Source organism: Aptenodytes patagonicus, chromosome 1 (genome assembly GCF_965638725.1).
Source record: "Aptenodytes patagonicus chromosome 1, bAptPat1.pri.cur, whole genome shotgun sequence".
Classification (NCBI taxonomy): Eukaryota; Metazoa; Chordata; class Aves; order Sphenisciformes; family Spheniscidae; genus Aptenodytes; species Aptenodytes patagonicus.
In genome coordinates this window covers 166709852-166731689 of record NC_134949.1, presented here as the reverse complement: position 1 = coordinate 166731689, position 21838 = coordinate 166709852, and the positions used below count along the sequence as shown (strand labels likewise).

At 42.1% G+C, this 21838-nt stretch overlaps 1 protein-coding gene across 4 annotated transcripts in view; it reads left to right on the top strand.

The window, feature by feature from the left end:
• Positions 1 to 21838, top strand: part of CLYBL (citramalyl-CoA lyase) — a 182797-nt gene that overhangs the window by 74503 nt on the left and 86456 nt on the right. For all 4 annotated transcript variants that reach the window (XM_076361632.1, XM_076361640.1, XM_076361622.1 and 1 more), the window contains exon 2: positions 17124 to 17313. In XM_076361632.1, the coding sequence (XP_076217747.1) occupies positions 17124 to 17313 (190 nt within the window). The remainder of the gene's footprint in view (positions 1 to 17123; positions 17314 to 21838) is intronic.

Sequence of the window (21838 nt, the reverse complement as noted above, 5' to 3'; positions counted from 1 at the left end):
TACTATATTGAATCGAGTTCTTTAATTGCTTCTGTTAAACAATCAGTTGCTAAGCTTTCCTTAGCCAGGTTTTAGATAAGGGCTTTTGTTTTTGCTTAGCCATCTGTCCCTGAATTAATTGTCCTTTTCCCCTAGCATCCACCCATAATTCTGGCAAACTGGTTCCCGAGGTTGGTTGAAATTCCTTTTGCCTCGTTTTCTATTGTTGGACACCGTTACCTTTAGCATTTCACACATTTAATAGATGCAGTTCTGGCTACTGAAGGGAAGTTCAGCCACTTGCATTGCATCGTAGGGAGCTGAAGTTACTGTTTTTATGCAACGTTAAGAGCCGGCCAAACAACATAGAAACCTAAATTAAAATAATCACTTCTGTGCAGGAAATCAGTGTGTAGGGCAAGTAAAAACATTTTTCTGCTTTCTCTGCAAAGTGAGGTAACCTGTCACAGTCAGAGGGTTTCAGAAGAACTTCTTCTGGGGTCAGCATCGAAGTTCCCGTTTCATTTCCATTCTGTGTGCTGAACCACCATTTGTTCTGTGTGGTTTACACAGCTTCTTCCCCAGTCTTGGACTGGAGAGCTCATGAACCAGGCCCTGATTCCAGAAGGTGCTTAGTCAGGTGATGCCGTTAGAGTGCTCAGACCCTCCACATTGTGCTCAGCTACCTGGCTGAATCAAGATCACGCTGTCTCCTTTTTGCTTCCTCCTCCTCCCCTGTACTCTCCATCCTTGCCTCCCCCTTCCGCTGCTTCATCCTCAAAGATGTATGCCAGGCTGCCCCTGTTTTCCTTAAGTGATGCAGCTGGCTGCCCTAAGTTAATACATTTTATCTGTCTCTGATGCCACATCAAGAGATTGCTCAGTCCTTCCTTTTCATTGATGCTCACCAAAATCTCCACTGACCTTGTCCTTTTTTTTTTTTAAATTACATTCTCGCCTTACTCTTTTAATCTTGCTTTTGACCTTGTTTTCTTCTGGCTTTCTGAGTGAATACTTACCCTGACTCCCTTTTTACATCCCTGGTTGATGGTTTGGTTTCTGTTTCACGGTCTCATCTCCTGTCCTGCTGCATCTCTCCCACAGTCCTCCCTGGTCTTCTCCAATGGTGGCTCAGTTAGGGTCACGTCCTGGCACTATCTGCCTCACTGCTTGCACAAAACCCATCCTTCTCTTTGGGGCCTGGGGGCCACCTCACTGAGACCCTATGCATTTGTCACCCCTCTCCTGGCCGATCGGGCCACCCTGTCTTGCTGGGTGCTGGCTGTCCAGGATCGCCTCTCTTGCTTTGACTTGCCTCTAGAGCTGCCCGTTGCATGTCGCTGGCTTCAGATTTTGTGTCTGCACTGCCCAGGTCCTGGGTTTTCCTCACCTCATCCCTCTGCCAGACCTGGTTTCTTGCAGCCTACAATTACCCTTTTATTCTCTTCCTCCTGTAGATGCTTTTTAATCTTCTTCCTTACTGGCCCTCAAACATGGGCAGTCTTAGAAAAGTGCTCCGTATTCCCAGCACTAAAAGCTGCCCTAATACTCCTTGTGCTGGGTTAAATGTTGGTTTGTTAGTTGCTGGTTTCCAAGCAATAGAAAGGGTGTATAGAGTAATAAAAGTGTATTTTTAATCAAGACATACACATCTCTAGTTGAGTAACAGAGTAATCAGCATACTGCAGCTGCCTGAAGCCTTATTTGTCTCTCCGGGCTCTTGTGTCTTTACTTCTCCACAACTCAATCCATCCTGGTGTAGAACCTGTCTTCTGTTTGCTTTTCTTCATAATAGGCAGCATTTTTGCAGAGGTCAGAAAATCCCATAAAACTTAACTACTGGTTATTTATTTTTCAAACTAATACAAGCTCCTGAGACATGAATAAATGTCCCTACTAATATTTATAATATCCTTTTTGTGGATCAAAATCTAGCAACATCCTTGTAATGCTCAAGTTAGCAGGCATGACTGTTATCATAGTGGGAAAACAATTTACATTATATCTGCTTAGGACAGGAACAGAGGCAACATATCCTTAAAAGACTCCAAAACATAACTGTATTTGTTGAAAGGAAAAGCAGGGTTTCGGGCAAGATTGCACCAGGTTTTTTTTTCTTTGAGCGTGCTGAATGCCAGGGCTTATCTTGTAGAGCATCAGGAACGTCCAGCAATGGAACAACATTTCCTCTGAAGAAGCAGTTGTTGTAATACATAGTGAAGGAAATGATTTAAACACAGCACTAGCACTGGCAGTGGTGGTAATTACCTTTCAGCTGTTCCAAAGCTATACAAAACAGCCTAAATACATACCCATTCAGGTTCAGGTATCTAAGATGGGTGTGAAAGTCTTCCCAGGGACACGCCTCTCCACTGTTTCCACAGGGGACTTGACTCTGTTTTGCGAAGGGCTCAGCTGTGGTTTTCACAGCCCAGCCTGGCCACAGGATCCGTGCGGCCTCGGGATCCTTAAGATCATCCTGGTGAGGGAATGCCCACCCTTGTCCTGCTGCTCCTCAAAAGGGAAGAAAGAAATGAGTTATTCCCCCCCCTTTTGCAGTGCAGTTTAGTGCCTCTGGCTACCACTGTAAATGGCTATTTTAGCCAAAAAGTCGTCTTTCTTCCCACCTATTAACATATAGTGATAGGGTATTGATGAAACAGCCCCTAAATTCCCTCCTTGCCTTCCAAAATAATCTGAGCAGGAACAAGGAAAGGAGGATATGAGATTGTTCTCTCACTTTTTTATGGCTAAAAATGTTGAGCTCCAAGAGATGAAACGGAAGGAGTGTCACTTGTGTGAAATACCTGGTTACTTGCTTTGTTCTGGCAGGGATTTGGCAAAGGTAGGAAGCAGTAACATTAGGGGCAGAGCTGCCTTGGCTCACTGAGGCATATCTTCATGTAAATCTGCAGGGTCTGCTGTACTTCTGCTGTAAATCTGCAGGGTCACACCTGTACTTGCAAGATATGCAGGATGCCCACAGTGTGTGGATGCGAAGTGTGTGATGCAAAGACCACAAGCGTTGCAAAAGCAAGGCACGGTCGTCGATAACTAATGGTGGAACAACCTTCAGTCTAGCGTACGTGGGGTCCTGGGGAGACTTCATATTTCATTGGAGAATTCTCACTCTAATGCCATTGCTGGAGATGCAGGAAAAGGCAGTTTATTCCAGGAAAGTATGAGGAATATTTGAGGCTACAAGTTCTGAGAAAAAAACAGTTTTATTATTTCTTGGATTTATGGAAGATAATTTTTTGCCGCTTTCCATCATTACATGCTACTGTTGTGCTATGCCGTATTGGGTCTTTTTATACACATATATGTGTACATATATGCACATTTATATATGCACATTTATATGTGCATAAATAAATAAATAGTATATGTAGATATATATACACGCACATAAATATATAAACATAAGCATGCACACATATAAATACATGTTCACCTCTGACCATTGTGGTTGCAAGCCAAAAGAAAACCTTACCTTTAAGAGTGGGGATATTGTACTCTGTCCAGTGTCTCACATTTTGTTCTTGCTTGCACCCAGAGCTAGTGAAGTTATTATTTTGCATTTTCTCCTTTAAACTCAAATGACCCAAAAATGAAGGAAAGACTTTGCCTGCTGGGTGTGTTCTGCAGAAGAGAGTGGATATGCCACAATTTTTTCCCAGCGTATCTGATGCTAGTCTCTGACAACAAATCTTGCCATTACTGAGACACTAGCTCAACTAAACTGTTATTCAGGAGGATAAAAATTGAAACGTCCATGACATTCTTCTGTCAGCAAGGAAATAGATGATGACGAACAAGGGGCTATGTGAGACTAAAACTGATGCTTCGAACCATCCAAATTCTATATATATAATCTCAACTTTGAAAGAGGTACTTTGTTTCTTAATATTAGTACAGATTACTGACATGCTCTGCAGAATTAAAATGTATCTCGATATTATTTCACCTTTGTACTAAAGTATATCTAAAATAACAAAAAAAAAGTAGGCAGATACAGTAATGGAATATTTTTTCTCTTTATCCAGTACAGGATAAAAGACATATGTCATCTAATCATCTCATTTCCTTAAGCCTGAACCTGTATTTATGACAGAGGTTGTTAAAGAAGACTTTTAAAGGAAAACCAAGTGATGCCTTTACTTATTTTCACAGGGAGTTTTTTTCCACAAGGTTATCTATCAGTGAGTTCAACGAGTCTGTATGTTGATCAGTTTTTGTACAGATGTGGAGTGCTATAACACTTACTTAGAGAAACACAGCTGCTCATTTAAATGTCATAAAAACTGTTGTATGGAAGTAGACCTAACGCTATTTCTCCTTACAGATTTTATTTTCATGTAATCCAGGACTTTTGCTTATCTATTATATATCATCGTTATGAACTAAAAGCCATTTTCTTTATTTGTGCAGGTTGCAAGGGAGGCAGTGTATTTTTCTTCTTCACTTATTTTTAAATAAATATTGAACAGCCTGCGTCAAGAATTTAGAGAAAAAAAATCCTCACTCTTAAACTGGGGCAGTGTGGAAGAATTTCTTCTTCACGGCACTCCTGAGCGAACTGTGTGCTCGGTGACCCCTTCTCCTGCCTTTCTCTTCTCTTCCCTCTCAGCCATGTCAAGCTCTTCCCCCCCGACTAGGCAGCCATCAGGGACAGGACTGTTTTCTAAAATTTGTTTTTAAGGGCGGGGGACCAAAGGCGTTGATGTGTGTTGTGATGTAGTGAGGTAGGAAATCCACATTTAACGAAATTGAGGTGTTTGGGGAAAAGGGACATCCTGTGAAACAAGGCCATCAGGGAGGAAAGCAACTTTGATTCTTGAGCTTTACCTAAGTTTCAGTTGGCTTCTTCGTGTGTTCACCGGCCATGGTAAATATATGCTGTAGCAACCGTAACCACACAAGTAATCTCACCTGGGAAACACAGATAAGAAACTCCCACAGAGCGTGTAATAAGAGCGCTTGCACTCACGCTTGCACTCGCACTCACACAGAGCAAGGCCCGTCAGGTGCTCTCAGTGCCCCAAGAGGGGCTGCTAGCTGGTAATTCAACTTTTTTTGTGAAAATAAAATCATATTGTTTTGCAGAGAAGTTGATTTTCACCCTGTCTCTCTTCCACTCTTGATGATGATGATTTAAACTCTGGTCTGTGTAAGGTGCCTACATCAGTGACTGACTGACCATCAAATGGGATGGGGCTTACTACCTGGGGGATCTGCAATGGCGAGGTGGGAGTCATGGTTTTATGACCGGTTTCTGAGTCTCCCGGGATGTGGCAAAGCTGATCTGACGAGTTCTGTGAAAATGTTTAGAGATAATTAAATGATAAAAGTAGCTTAGAAATGGGTTTTTCTATAGCAGGCTTCTGCATTTAGTATTAAAATATGTCCCTTGGCCAACATTTTTCCTCCATCACACATTCATATTATCTGCCCTGGTAGGTCCAGCACCTTTATGGTCTTTGAGCTTGCCTACACAGCAAAGTTCATCCTCGGTAAGGCAGGCTGTGATGATATGACCAATGTGTCCCTCCAAATCAGTTCCCCACCGTGGACACCCGAGGGTGGGGTTCATCTCCTCCTCAAGGCACTTAATGAACCGCCTGAGTCAGGAGGAGGGTTATGGCTGAATCCCCCCTTGGAGGGTGCACCTGGGACTTTGACCACACGCCCCGAATATGCACCCATGGGAGCGGCAGGACCCGACCCACCAGCTCAGTAGGGCCAGGGGTTTGTCCCTTTCAGGGTAGCCCCTCATCCCTGGCTAAAGGGAACTCAGTGGCTAGAGGGGTGCTGAGCCTGAAAAGGATGGTGGGCACTGAAATTGCCATTTTTAGTTTACTGACCGTAGCGAGGAGACAGTTTTGGAAGGCTGCTGCTGAGTTAGGGATTGGCGTGCCTGTTTCCATGTAATAAAAATATCCTTCAGCCACCTATGTGGAAGATCAAAATGAACTGACAACTGTCACCTTTTTATCATTAGTTTCACAATATTTGGTATTTCCTTTAAGCCTGTCTTCCTAAAATCTCACCTTTAATTTTTTTTTACTTTTAAAGAAAATTTCTGGCTTTGACTGTTCCAAGGAAAAATACGAAGCCAGGGACACAAGAACCAGAAAATAATATTTCATTGTGCACTTTAAAAATGTTGCGATTTTTAATGCATCACATTGTTCATGATTTTTTGAATTCTTGGTGTTGTTAGCAAACAAAAAATGAACTTTTTTTTATCAAGACATGTATGGAATAATGGGCAGATGCAGGATAAATACTAAAGAAAATGTAGGTCTTTCATCGTCATCTGTACAAAAGCAGTAATAACATTAATTCTTGTAACATACTGAAAAAGGCAGAAGAAAAAGGAAATTTTATTATTGGATAATAAAGCTTTGCCAGGTGTTTATTTACTGGAGATCAAGAAAGTTCTGCAGTCTCCATAAGGTTGGTTAATGCCACCACTGCTACTAGTTTTCTATGTTTTAACTTTGGATAATTGAACAGGGACATAGTTAAAGGCATGAAAATATAAAAGTCAGAATTTTGGGGCATTCCCTGCTATCTTTTGAAATTAATAAAATGAGATCTGGTTTTCAGCTGATTTCATTCTCAAAGGAAATGGGGCCAGGCTTATTATTGTTACTGCCACAACTGTCATAGAAAGATTCCTGCATTTTGCTAACATTGAGTAGTGATAGCGGCATAGAAAATTCATTTGATCTTATGTAATGTTTTCATGGTTAATAAGATTTACATATCACATTTTTTGTATGATTAAAAATACTGGAATTTCATTGCAGTAGGCTTTAACTCCTGTGATTGAAGTTAAGGGAGATCTTTTTTTTTATAGCTAATCAAGAGTTTAACTGCCTCTGGGGCATTTTAAGAAAATGTTATACTGTACTTAACGAACATTATACTACAAATAAGAGTGATATTCCTGTAATTAAAACAGTCTGGATATTGCTTAATGAATGTTTTTCTTATCTTAATGTATAGGCAGTAAGGATTCATGTAGTTGCCTTTATTAACTTGTGGAGTTAGTTAAAAAGCTGGTTAAAACAGTAAGTCCATATCAGGTCAATATAAAATGCTTATGTAGGGATTTCATTGCTCTTATAAATCTGACTAGTTAAAAAATAAACACAGATGCTTGTTTGTGCCATCCTGAGCCGTACTGCAGGGTAGTATTTCTGCTTGTAGACATTTCTAAAGTTAAGTGTTGCCTGGAGCACTGCAGGATTTGCAAGCGGTCTTCTTTGTCGGCCGTTTAGGAAATATTTTAAAATTTCCACCAGGCTGGTATTCAAAAGCAGAGAGCGGTTGGTTTTCAATTAGTGTAGCTACACTTGCTGTTGAACTAATAGCATTTGTGCGTTCGTTCTTTTTTCTGTCATACTGCATCAGCTTATTAATTACAACATTTTATTTTTTTTTATGTAATTGCGGTGCGTTTTAGTTTTGTAGTTCTGTTCTTCAGCGGTTTCATATTTACTAATTGCTTGCTAAGTTGTTCTTCACTGCTCAGTTATTTGGCACAGAAACCATTCTGAATAAGTTCAGTTTAATACAAAATAAATCTTCTACATAATAATTCTTCTACAAAATAATGCTTGGCTAAACATCATATTTTTGCTTTTAATCTTATTCTGAAAATATCATGCAGGGTTTTTTTTCCCCAGACGAGATCGAGCATCTTTATACTGTTTAAAAGATATTCACCAGCTGGATTGCAACTGCATACATCTAAGTCTCAATTTTGCGCAAGTCTCTGTGCCAAAACCTGAAAATAGCAGGTTGGCCCACGTATAGCCTAAGAACACATGGAAATGGAACAGTTTCATAATCCAAAATTAATCCCCAGTCCTGCAGGCACTTAAGCACATGGTTAATTTTAAGTGTTTGACTAGTCCTTTTGATTTCTCTGGCTAAGCACATGCTCGAGTGGATTTACAGGAGCAATCTCAAAGTGCAGAGAAGACTGCAATATTGTTTTGTTTTTCCTAAGTAGTAAAAATGTCTGTGCTTTATTTAGTACCATAATTTACATACATTTCTAAGTGCAGGAATCGTCAAGCTGTTTGTGCTTTGGCTAAGCCTAGCCTGCCATAAATTGCAAATCAAGACAAAATATGGCCTATTTAGTGAAAAATTCTCAGAAGTATGAAGGGAACCTCGGTTTGTAAAATATCCCCACCACAACCAAAATTACAAAGTATACAAATTGTCATAAAAAAATCAGAAATTCTGAAAGACCCAAAGTGGGTGACAAATTTCTTCCTTCTTATGACTTCTGCAGCACTAGTATATTGACACTCGATTAATTTCCTTCTGCTAAATATTCTCAGGCACATCTTTAGTGTAATTTTATTTTAACTCAGATGTAAATCAGAACTAACTTTAAGGACCGTACCGTTTTCCTCATCTCTCACGCTGTGCAGATATGGATATCTAACCTGCATAGGCTCTGGTGAACATGGCGGCTCTGTGTTACAGCAAGGTCATTTAACAGGCAGGAATGGCACTTTATTGATTCTGACTTTATCAAGTGCCTGTTTCTTATTTTACATATAACTCATTAGCAGCCCAGTCCTAAACTGCTCGGGAGGCTTTGGCTGTTTGGGACTCAGACTGTAATCACAGTAATTAGCGCTGAATTTTCAAATCCTCGTCTCGATCTTGACCTTGCAGTATTTAGTCAACACGCACACAGCTGGACCGGTGGTGGGAGCTGCAAGAGCCCAGTGGTGGGGATGCTCCCTGTATCCTGGCGTGGGCACCGGTGCAGAGGGAAGAGAGGGGATCGGGTAAGAAAAGAGGGGAAAAGCATGTTCAGGAAAAAAAGAAATTCTGTCCAAACATTTTTATCAATTTTTGTGTATGTGTACATAGAGCCATGGGTGGGTGCAGAGTCGGGGTGTGTGAAAACGTTGATGCAGAATTAGTAGGAAGAGAAGTGCCCGATGGTGAGCCAGAGGGGAGGATTGGAAGAGGCAAGAGTGGTTTTGCAGTGACATAAAGAATCTCCTCAAAGTTCAGCTTTTCTGCAGAGGCCACCAACATGGGTCTGACTCTATAAAAGTGCAACCATTACAGATTTGAGAGGTTTATATATTCACTTCCTGAGACAGAATTTGGCATGGGATGCTCCGGGGTAGCTTGTTGGTGATACGTGCCTGATCCTCCTCCTGAACTGGAAGATGCTTGGCCCCAGAAGCCATGCTTTTTCCTTTGTGCTGCACAGCCCTGAGCACACTTGGTGCCTATTGGTTTGTACACAACAGTGATAAACCAAAACAAATCATACATCGATGTCATACATCCAGAGTAATCTCTTCTTACTTCTCAATGCACATCTTAAAAAAGGCTAATTTTATGTGTAGTCCTTTCTAAACCTCTCGATATGGTATTGAATCTTCATCTTTATTGTGGGATGTTTCGGCTATTTAAAATGTGTTGTAATTTTCTGTCACAGCTGCTAGTTGCAGTTCTGTAAAAAATACGTAATGCAAGAGCTGCTGTTTGGAAAACGTATAGCTAAACAAAATTTTACAGTGTTGTAGATTTAAAAAATGCAGAGTAGAAACAACATTCGTTAAATACATGAAAGCACTTAAAATTTACTTATAGAAATTAAAACTTCAAAACTGTTTATATTTAGTGTTTATGTTTGTTTCTCTATCTTTATATTTAGGAAAACAGGGAAATGAATTGTTATCTTGACTACACCTTCCTTTGGTTAATGTGGCAAAGCGAATGTGTCACAGACAAACAGCGCTTTTCCATTGCCCTGCAGTGATGTGGGTTTGACTGAGCAGCAGTAAGCATCCCAAGGAGCTAGAAATTTTGCTAATGGTGACAGCAAAGCAAGGCGCAGCTCAGCTCGGGAATACTTTATGGGCATGACGAGTTATTCAGTTATCCACGCCGTAAGGAAGAGAGCGAACTCTCGACTGTATGTCACGTATGTTAAAGCTCCCCAAGACAGGACACCAATTAACCTTGGATGATAGCAAACACACACACACAGGCTGCCCGAGAGAAGCAGCCTGTTGCCATTAGTAGGAAGCAGCAACCCTTGTCACCCTGAGCCATTATTTAAATCTCTTTAAAAATTCCCTTATTAAGTCAAAGAACCGTAGCACTCTCCTCTTCCTCACAAATGGACTATTTTTGCTGCCGTGAAAACAGGAGACGTTAGTGATATGAGAAGCCAGCGGTCCTTTTATTTTTATCCTCGCTGTCTAATTTGGCCATTTTGAACTGAGAAGAAAAAAACCCCCGATCTTCAGTCAAAGCAATTCAAGGCATGGTGGAGCTCGGAATGAACCAAAGCAACAGGGTCAAATGTAGTTGAAAGAACATGGTGGGGTAAATAAAAGGTCTTTTTTTTTTACATTTAGTGCTGGTGGGAGGAGAAAGTTTGGTTAACTATTTAACCTGTGATAGCCTTTTATCATTTTATGGCTTAGGGCTCCGTGATTTTAAGCCTTTGTCAGTAAGTTCCTGGTTTGTATTCGATCTTTTCCTCAGAAAGGCTCTGGTGTCCAGTTGTGTGACTTACATCCATTTACTGGAGATAGGAAAAAATTATAAATAGCAGCCAAAGATACATATTTTTCCTAAAATGACTTGCCAGCAACTTTGGATTTGGTACTCAGTTTCCATTTAAGCCCTAAACCGCTTTCTTCTGCTCACACTTCTCTGCGTCGTGATTTTTTTTATCAGCGGGGTTCTCCTTCCCCATTTGGTTCGCCTCTCTATTTTTTGGCTATAATGTGACGTGTCCTATCAGTTGGAGCAAGCGCTTGCTAAAGGTCACTTGGAAGCCCCCTTTTCATTTCTCCCGCTAGAGTTTTTCCAGCAGGCAACCGCTCTCGGGGGAGCGACCCCCTCCAATCTGTCCCTTTTGATATCCAAAGCTGGTTGTTACGGGGGTTAAATTTCTTAATTCGCTGAGTTTTTGTGAGCGCTTCTTCAGCCCACTGCGCTCGGTCCCCGCGGCTGGGTGCAGTGCAGACCGCCTGTCTCCCTAAGGATGCTGTGAAAGTGTTAGGGCTTATTCTTTCACCTTCTTCAAACTTGAGGGATGGGGGCCAATTTTGTACCTGTATATCTCCCATCAGCTTCAGGGGAATTAACCTCCGCATTACATCGGCGCGAGATCGTATCAGCCTGATGGGGGGAAGTTTAAAATCAGACAAAGCCTCTTCCAGGGCGCTTTGACTGGGAAGGAAAGCTGCTTGGCAAGAGATCTCAAACCACGAGAGCTGGTGGCTTCTGCCTGCCCTGGCGAGGGGTCAGGTTTGGGGGGTTTCTTAATTAGTTTTTGGAGGGTCAGGGAAATGACTGTAGTGGGTCTGGAACAAAGGAAGAAATCAAAATGTAAAGCTGAGTGTTTGATATGTTGATAACCCCCCAGTTTTAATTTTAGCGTAATTGGATCAGGGTTAGTGGCAGTTGTTAGGTAAAGTACCTTCCCAAAGTTCTGGCTTTATTCAAAAGTAAATATCATAGCTCTTCTCTTTTAACCTAAGTCTTTTTCTGTTTTTTTTCCCCAAAGAAGAACTGCTTAGTTTACCTTGGAATTATTTCCACTAGGAAAGCGCTAAGATTTCGGGGACCTGTATTCTGATGGTAAAGCTTGTGACATGAGCTTTTGTTTTCCATGTGAGGAAACGTTAGCATTTTTCACATGTTAACTTTTTAACAATTGCGGGGAATTTCTTTTCCTTGAAAACTGCCCCCTTTTCTTTTTCCTCCCCTTTTCTGTCTTCTTGATATTTTTATTTGCCTTTTATATGGAGACTTGTAGATTTTGTCACTTCAAACGTTAGCTGTTCCTCCTCTTTTCTTTCGCTTTACAATACACACTAGGAGATTTTTTTTTGCATATTCCTCCCCTTTCTCTGTGAGATATTGTAGTTGACCAAATTTAAAACACTACAGTATTTAGCATCCCCGCAGTGCCATTTTAAGTATTTGGACCTGGAAAATGCCCCAAGCAATAACTACCTGAATTGCTTTTAATTACACAATATAGCTGCATCATTTTACTTCAGATTCTTTTTGATTGATGCTGTAAGGCAATTGTAACCATGGATGATGGGATTAAGTGCCTCTTGAAGTGACTTTAGCTTCTTGTGGGAACAAAGGGAAAGAAGAGAACACTTAGTCCCTTTTTGAGTGAACAGCCTTTTTTCACTTGCTATATAAAGAAATACAATTAACAAACATTATCCCCAGAGGTGAATTGAAATGTACATGCGGACAATAACCGCTCTTGACTGCAATTAGACATATATGATCCGAGGTATTTTGGCCATTCATTAGTGCTAATTGTTTGAGAAACAAGCCCACAGAACAAATGATTAAAATGTTAGTGCCATAACCAGGATTATTAGCATGTGTGATAAAATGCATGTGCCGCAGCTGTACCAATAAAACTCTCCGGCGAGTCGCTTTGATTCGACAAATACTCAGCTCGGCTGCGAGCCCTTCGTATTTGCACAGGGCCTGCTGATGTTTATAACAAACAACTTATATCTTCTTTTCTTAATTAGAAAGAATTACTATGCAAATTGCGGGGCTTTGTAATTTCGTAGAAGTTTCCTTTGTCTTTGGCGGATTATTTGTGTGCAGTTGTGAGCTACTCCCTAGTAAATTCGACATAGGAAAACCGTTATATTTACTCTGGGGGTTTTTTTGCACATATCGGAGAAATAATTAGTAGGAGATTTTGCTGCATTAGCTGGGTCGTGTTCAGTGGGGTCTTAGGTCTTGGGTCACTTCTGTCCTTCTGCCACAGCACCACAGATATCCAGGATTGTGATTGGGACGCAGTTACGTGCACACAGGTCAGAAATACACATTGTGGAAATTAACCAGCTTTTTTAATGGTTTTATTCAAATGCCTAAACATGTCCGTTGGAAACGCTTTGCCAACAGGGTGCCAACAATTGTAGAAGGAGAGATTCGGCCTGTGGAGCAATGGATATTTTTCCATGCGTTAGGCAGCTCACAGTGCAGCGTCTCTTCCAGGGACGATTTGATCTAGCAAATAAACAGGGAACAGAGGCGCAGGTTAAAGTGCTGATCCTGAAAATCACTTGTGGGAGTGCTTTACTTGTGAGCTATATGTTGTTGGGTCGGATGGGACTGCACAGGTGTGTGCAGTTACGTATATGTGTGAGTACGAGCAATGCTGGAATGTGAAAATCCAGTTTACAGCAGGGAAATGTGTATCATTTGAGGTAGTTTCACTGGTTTGCAGTCACACTGTATGGCTGCCATTGCAAAGTGCAATGTCTCTTAGTAATCAGAAAGGTTTTGTTTTCTCCTTCCTGAGGATGAACTATTTGCTGTTGAGTGAAACGGTTCTCAGAGGATCACGAGTAACTTTAACTTGCCAGCTGCTTTTACATATTTGATGAAGACTTTAGTAGAGTGTTATGTTTGCTGAAGAAATTTAGTTCCATTTCCAAGGCCCAGGAGCATTCAGCGTGCTGCTAGATGCTATGAATGAAAATACGCTGCTGTAAAACAATTTAATGAGCATTACCCAATAGCCTAGTCCTTGTTTTAACTTACAGTGCTTAAAGGAAGAAACATTGTCTTAGCAAATTCACTTGGCTTATGTCCATGTGTTTAGTTTAAAGCGTAGTCAAGCTTAGTTTGAATCATTAAAATACTTGCAGTCAGGAAACATATGTAAGATTTTCTTCCTCTTTATGGCATGGGGTTAACAATATAATTGAGATTGCAGTGCTGTGTGGGTTTTTTTGTCCTAAAAAAGTAACTGCTGGGGATTTTTTTGTTCTATCAAAATAACAGAAGTCGAGATAATCAGGATAGTGTTTCCTACCAGAGTAGCTAACTGCTCATATGCATAGCACCCTAGGCCTTGCCACCATTTTAAAAAGGTCTATAGGCAAATGGATTTCTTAATAAATCCTCTTCTTCCTTTACATTTCATTTTGTTGTAGGACATAAAATATGTCTATGTAAGGAAAATGCACAGTGAGAACAGAAGCTGATTTTTTCAGAATATATGCCAAAATAATAGCATATGAAAACATTTATTGCAGTCACACCTAAGCATACGTGTTGAAAACTCTTATTTTACATGTACATTTCCAGAGCTCTTTGTTTTGAAAGGAGAAGGATGCTGCGTTGGTCCACTGACACCAGTTCCTCCTGTACATCTTTTTTTCCTGGCCATAGCTCTTGAAAAAATTATTACTTCTTCAACTTGCTAAAATGTTCCATAAGACTAATAATTTGACAAATCGACAGTAAGTTTTTATAATAGTCTGTGTCCTGAGAAACCTGTGGTTTGGGCCCATCGGGCTACAAAGTTGGTTAGCTGAAGAGGAGATACCTATAGTCACCAGGTGATAGTATTTCTAACATTAAGCCTATTAGGTGATGGTATTTTAATGGATTAAATCTACTGCTTCTTTAGAGTCAGCTGGCCTGCTGGGGAAGCCGTACTGCTCCTCCATCTGAACAAAATTCATAGACCTCAGTGGTGACACCTGACTGAATCTGGTCTGCGGGTAACGACGGTTTTACCTACACAATACTACATGCCGTTGTGTGTGGTATGCGGAGCAGAGCTGCCTTCGTGGGGCTTGCAGCAGTGAGAGGGAAACTGGCTGGTCAAACAGCCCTTGGTTTGACGACGGCTCAGAAGAAATCCTGGGAAACGCCTAACAGGAGATACGTCTCATCTCGGTGTGCTCTGAGATTATAGTGTTAGCCATGTCTATCGAGTTTCAGGTGGGTTGGGGGGTTGGTGAGAGGCAGTCATTAAGGGTGCTTCAGGGGCTGCTTGGCTCTAGGCTGGAGTTAACTATTAATGGGCTGAGCTCTTTGAGTCCTTTGTGTCTTTGAGAACTACAGGGTCGAAGCCATCAGAGAAAGAGAACAGAAACTAATCACTTTTGTCCCCTCATATATGTTTAGTGAAGGACTGCAGACTTCTTTACTGACCTCTGTGTCACACTGAAAAAAGACCCTTCTCTTTCCATTTGAGATAAACCACTCTTCCACCTCCTCCTTGCTCTCCCAAAGTGTACTACTGCAAGAAAATGGGATTAAGTGGATTTAACTAGCAGCCACTTGAGTTGCCACAAGTTGTGTTACCATCCCCACTTCAACACGAGGCAGGAGACATGAAGTGGTTTGTGGGAGAGGGGCAAAGAGGGTACTTAAGAGAGACTCAGTGGATCTCAGTTGCATGTCTCCAGGTATTGTCAGGACCTCCACCACCTAAGTCTTGAAGCTGTTGCAGTTAGAGAAGAAGAAGATTTATTAACAACGGTAGTACTGGCACTTGTATTAAAATAATGCATTGTTTATGTTTAACAGCAAAGCTGCCCTGTTACTTAGGCTGGATTAAGTATTACCAGGCATATTATAAAGAAGAGATTGGTGGCGGGTTTTTGTGGGCTTGTAAGGTGGGTCCACCCAGGACATGCAGAGACCCAGCAGAGGAGATGGTGGAATAGTTGTCCTGTTGAACTTAGTTTACTGAGATAAAATGTGATAAAAGCTTTCTTCATATTTTTAACCCAAGACCTGTATTCGGCTTTTAGGGTGCTCACTCTAAGGGAAGAGAGGGTTCTTCAATAGGGTTAGCTTAGAAAGGCAAGTATCACAGTGGTCTGTCAGCGACGCATCACATTGACTCTGATTTAGATTGACTGAACTCATTTCCAAGTGTTTGAGGGGGTTAGTCATGTTCACTTTGAAGAAAACCCACGTGCACATGTAGCCATGTGTCATCCAAGTGTAGCAACTTGGGAAGCATTATTAAGAGGGGCATAGGAAAATGCATGGGTCCCTGACATGATGCGATAATGACATGTTCAGCATGGTGCTAGAAAAGCTTTGCATTATTCAAAGTGCTGAATAATATACATGATAATGCATAATGGTGTTATATGGTAGGATTATTTTGTGGCATAAGTGACTTGTGCTCTGAGTATGAAGGCAAATTGTATTATTTTGTCCTCATTTTTGATGTAGCAGAATAGGCCTGGGGGGTAGAGCGTGAAATGGGGAGGAACAGGAGCAGACAAGGGGTTTTTTTTTTTGGAAGGCCATGAAACACAGTGGCACCCTCTGCAATTTATTTCTCTGTGCTTGTAATTATGGAGCAAAGCAAGCTCCCTACTGCACTCGAGGGCAGCCTCCCCCGGCAGCTCCACTGCCTCCAATTGCACCAACCCGGCTTGCGCCTGGGGTGGGTTAGTTGGTCCCTCACCGGGAGTACCAGCATGGGGTGGAGACCGCCACAAACCTGACACCTACGGGCCATACGGATGCCACCCACTCAAGCCATGTGGCACCACAGGCTCACACCTGCACTGAAGTGTGGTGCACAAAGCATTTATAAATTTTAAAAGGCACCGCAGCCAACAGCCTGCTGATGGGTTTATGAGCTCTGTCGATGGAAGTCTGTGCTGTGGGTCTGAAGGCTTCTGAGAGGACGTGTTTGGATTAGTGAGGTTCCACATTACATGGGGTTTTCATTCCTGTTTTCCTCATTTCCCCCTCCGTCCATTTTGCTTATTTAAAATTTGCATGCAAATACGTTTGTTGATATAACGCTAAGGTTGCAAAATCAATGTCGCAAACCCATGTTTGTTTTAACCAACACCCCTGCTTCGTTCACAGCATGCCATCCAGCTCCTGGAGCAAACGTGGCAGATAGCGGCCTTCTCCCTAAAGCAGTCCCAATCCATTCCCAGCACAGCCTCCATCCTATGGAGGAGTCCTATGACAGGGAAAAACCAACCACCATCCTTCTGTATTTAATACTTTCCATAGCGCACAGAACGGGCAGCGTAATTAAGGCTGCACGGATAACCTCAGCCCCGGCAGTTCTTCAGTTCTGAGTGTTTAAGTTGGCAACTTCTGTTGAACATAGTAGTTTTGGAGTTTTATACTGTAATTAACTGTAATACTGATAAGTCCCTTGGCTCTTCCTAAGGAAAAAAACTATATATAAATAACCCAAAACCAGCCACTATCTAGGTAGGAATGTTTCCCTTTTAAAATACAGTCAAGTATTCTTTACAGAATTGTAGCCAAGAGTCTAATTTCAACAATATCCTTTACAGGGTGGATTCTCCTCTGCCAGCTGGTGTTCCTAAGCTTAGTTATCGCTTTGCATCATCTCACAAGTACGTTCCCAGGCGAGCTGTGCTGTATGTACCTGCGGATGATGAAAAGAAGATACGAAAAATCCCGTCACTAAATGTAGATTGTGCGGTGCTGGACTGTGAAGATGGCGTGGCTCTGAACAGAAAGGTAATTAAAAAGTATCTGTGTGATACAATCAGCACTAAAGAGAATGTGTGGAAAAACATTGCATTTGCCTTGGGGAAGTGACAACCAGAGAGACGAAGATAAATCTTAAGATATACAAAGTGATGTAACAGTGATAGGCTTTGTGAAGGCGTTGGGAAAATCTGCTTACCCAGAACTGAAAGAGATCCCGTGTAAGTGGGGAGGGAGTTTTGAAGGAATACAGAGCTGGGCGTAAGCTCTCATCACAGAAGAGTGGGAGATACTGTTGTTATTGCTGCATATTTCTTATAGAAGAGGAGGAAATGGACTGTGAGAAGAGAAGCAGGAAAGGAAGAGTTAGTTCAGAATCACGAGGTGTGGGGTTTGTTGTTGAAACAAAAGCATCTTCAGATTGTGAGCGAAACAGTGTGGGTTTGGGTTCGAGCCTTGGGGTGTTTAGAAAGATTTACTTACTGAGCATTTTGGAAGAAGTGCTGTTAGGGATGTTTCTGAAGGAAGGAGAAGTTAGAACCTGAGCGCACCAGGGTTTGGAGGGCGGTTTAGATTGAAGGAGCTGCAAGAAAGCAGTCATGGAGAGCAGCATGGGAAAGAGATGTAGATGTGTTAAGTACCAGTGCCAAGTTTCTGTTGACATCGAATTGTGAAAGAAGAGAGAATGATCTAACATACGTTGTTTTGCTTGCAAGCAAATTTTTCAAATATCTGAAAATAACCATTTTAAAATGTTTCACATCTTAAGCAATGTATATGAGAAACTGGTGTAAATGTTTCCTAGTGAAAGGTATTTCTGAACAGAAACAGAAGTTTGCCATCACATCATTTTCATATTTGTCAGTTCTCCTGTCCATTTTACAATGCTTCAAACTACAGCAAGCACTGTTTAAGTTTTGAGTATGAATGCATTGTCCAGGAAGTTATGAAAATAGGCTTGGAAATTTTCCCATGTCATCTCAAAAATGTGGATGAAATTTTATTCTTTTCTGTTTCTTGGGAGTTAATGCTTTCCAGAAGGACTCCCTTTGATAGCGCTCTCTTTAACCTTCAGGTCTTTACAGGTATGTTGGAAAGAAAAAAGTTTACAGAGTTTTAGTTCACTATTTAGTTACACTGTTTTAGTTCTGAAAAGTGAAAATAGCATTGCTGAATGTTCATGTGTACTGCTGAAGACACTTGGAAAACGTTTTCCAGTTGCTAAAATTCTGTGTGGAAGACTAAGATTATATCTGCCGTCACCATGAATTAGTATTGTTTAGGTCCTATTTGGGCAGCTTCTGCTTTAAGATGACACAAGGCGCAATTGTGTATTAAACTGTGGCATTTTTAGGTGCAGCTTAATTATATCAAACAAATCATTTATAGCAGAAGCATCTATTTGTAATAGAGGATGACAGCAAAACAAAATTTTATGATCAAGGTGACAAAGTTGATAGTAGTAATTTCTAAAGGGTGGTAAAATTCTCCTTTTGTTGAAGTGAAGGGGAGCTATGCCACCGGGTATAAGATTTCAAAGAAATTAGGGGGAAAATCTGTAATAGGAACTTGACATGACAGATGAGCCCCTGACTGAGCTTAAATGCAAAAAGGAAGCAGACAGGAGGTAGAAGTGGGGACAGGCGACCAAGGAGCAACACAGAAATGTTGTCCAGGCATGTAGGGACAGAATGAGGAAGGTCAAAGCTTGGCTGAAATCAAAACTGGTGAGGGATGAGCAGGACAAGAACGGCTACTACGAGTACATCAGCAGCAAAAATGAGAAGGAAGACTAGGGTAAGTGTGGACCCACTGCTCCATTAAGCCCCAGACTTTACTGTCAGAGTCTGCTCTCAGGCCTCCTAGGTCGTCTCCTAGAAGCAAAATTTGGGGGAGTGAGGTAGTAGCCAAAGTAGGGGAGGATGGACTTAGGGTCTATTTAAAATAAGGTGGTCCATGGGACCAGACAGGACATGCTGGAGGCCGCTGAGCGAGCTGACTAGTGGACTAGTGTCATCCTGAAGCTGCTGTCTGTCATCACTGAAAGATCATGGTGGCTGGGACACATTCCTGATGCCTGGAGAAAGGCGAATGTCACAGTCGTCATCAGAAAGGGTAAGAGTGAGGAACTGCGGGCCCATCAACCTCACGCTAGTCTCCAGGAAAGTGATGGTGCTGGTTCTCATGGAAGGTATTTCAAGGACCTAAGGACCTAGCCAGAATGGACTGATCAGGAGCAAATCACACCTGACATACCTGATCGCCTTCTCTGAACAAATTACTGTCCTTGAGTATGAGAGCTGAATAGATGTTGTCTACCTTGACTTTAGCAAGGCTTTTGACGTGGTCTCTTGTAGTATCCTGGTCATCAGCCTGAGAAAAAATGGACTGGATGGATAGACTATAGGGCAGGAGGCAGTTTGGCAGGAATCGGGTGGTCCATGCTATGTGCTATTTTGCACTTACCTCTGCTGGGGCCAATACTGTTTAACTTCTTCACTAGCAACCTGGTTGATGGGATGGAGTGCACTCTCACCAGGTTCATGATGAAACCAAACGGCAGTGCAGTTGATATGCTGGCGGGCACAGCTGCTCTTCTGATGGGGCTTTACAGTTGGAGGAACAACCTGACAGAAAGGTAATGAAGTCCAACAAAAGTAAAAGCAAACTCCTGACACTGGGCTGGGATAACCAGCCTGCTGGAGTAACAGGCTGGGTGTCTGACTCCCTGGGGGCAGCTCTGCCAAAAAAGGCCCTGGGTGCTGTTTTACAACAAGCTGAATGGTGTCAGCAGTGCGCCCTGGCAGCAAAGGTGGCCGACCGCCTCCAAGGCTGTGCTGGCACGGGTGCAGCCAGCAGGTCCAAGGAAGGGGGTCCCTCCCATCCACTTGGCTTTTGAGGGTCTCTCTGAGGGGGCTGTGCCCAGCTGTGTGCCCCAGGACAAGAGAGAGGCTGACCAACGGGAGGGAGACCATGAATGGCCACCAAGGTGGTCGTGGCACAGGAGGAGAGGCTGAGGAGCTGGGTTTGCTCATCCTGGAGAAGAGATGGTTGAGGGGGCCTTGATGGAGGCTTTGCTGCCTGAGGGGAGCTGGATGGGTGGCAGAACCAGGCTCTTCTCAGAGGAGCTCAGGAACAGGGCAAGAGCAATGTTCACAAGCTGCATGAGGGGAAATGCTGACTGGAGACAATGGAAAAAAGTCTTCCCCGTGCAGGTGGTTAGACACTGGAAGAGGTTGTCCAGAGCAGTGGTGCATCCTCCCTCCGTGGGGGTATTCAAGCCTTGGCTGGATGAAGCCATGAGCAACCTGGTGTAGAGCAGTAGTTAGCCCTGCTTTGAGGAGGCGGCTAGATGAGGTGGTCTCCTGAGATCCCTTCCAACCTGAATTAGACTGTGTGATTGCATGATCTAGTAGCAAAGCGTAATTAAAAGTGGTTGGAAGATTGAATTTCATTTTTAGATCTGCCACAGATGCTCAGGAAGACTTTGAGACTTAGGGGCTGTGAATGTGAAGCTGAAATTATTACTGCTCTTACAGCTTAATTTATTAATGTTTCCAAACACCTCAGAAACTTTGTGTGAAAGGTATGTCAAGAACATGCACTGAAGTACAGTATTCAGTGGCCTGTTGCAAGTGAGTCGCCTGAAACTGAGGAAAAAAAACCACTGGGAAACACAGCAACACTGAGTCTGTCCTTTAATTATTATTCTTAAAACAAATAGTACTGATGAATTTGGCTATTTATTGCCATGTTTTATATCAGTAAGAATGCTACTTACGGATTTTCTTGAAACTGCTGCCGAAATGTTGGGTCTTGGGAAAATCAGGACCTGGTGGAAGGTTCACAGTGCCTTGTGCCAAACTTACACCTGTCTACAGAAGGCCTTCACTTCCATCAAGTCCAAGCAGCAAGTTTGAACCACATCTTAACAAGTCCATTTTAACAAGATGCTGTGTGGTTTGTATTAGGATTAAGTTAGATTTGGAGAGATCAAGAATCTGGAATGTCGGCAGCTCCATTTGGTTGCTCATTTAGAGGGAAACGAGGAAGATGAGCTTCCTATAACCAAAGCTGATAACATTTGCAAAACTGCATCTGGTTGCAGTAGCTGCTTTTGAAGCAGCAGTTGTAAATTAAAAATCTTTAACTATTTTCTGTACAATATTTTCTCTCAAAGAAATTTTGGAAGATTTCCTCCCCTGCAGCCTCCCTCCACAATTATGTTTTGTAACGGTTCACAGAGAGCACCAGAAGAGGGGATCCCATACCCATACCCTAATCTGCATACTGTTTTGGTGCCTGCATTTCTTACCTTCAAGCGCTACAACACTGACCGTGATTTCAGGTATCATCTGTTGACTTCTCCTTCTTTTCAATCTTTTTTCCTAGTTGATATTTTGACTAAATCACAAAAAAAAAAACCTTGCCGCAAGAAGTTCACAAGGAGAAAATTTCTCAGCAAATTTTCTGAGGAGAACCAGTGGGAAGAAATGGCTAAAAAGCAAAGTTATAGTATGCTGAATACTAAGCCTGCAAGTAGGGTAAGAGCTGA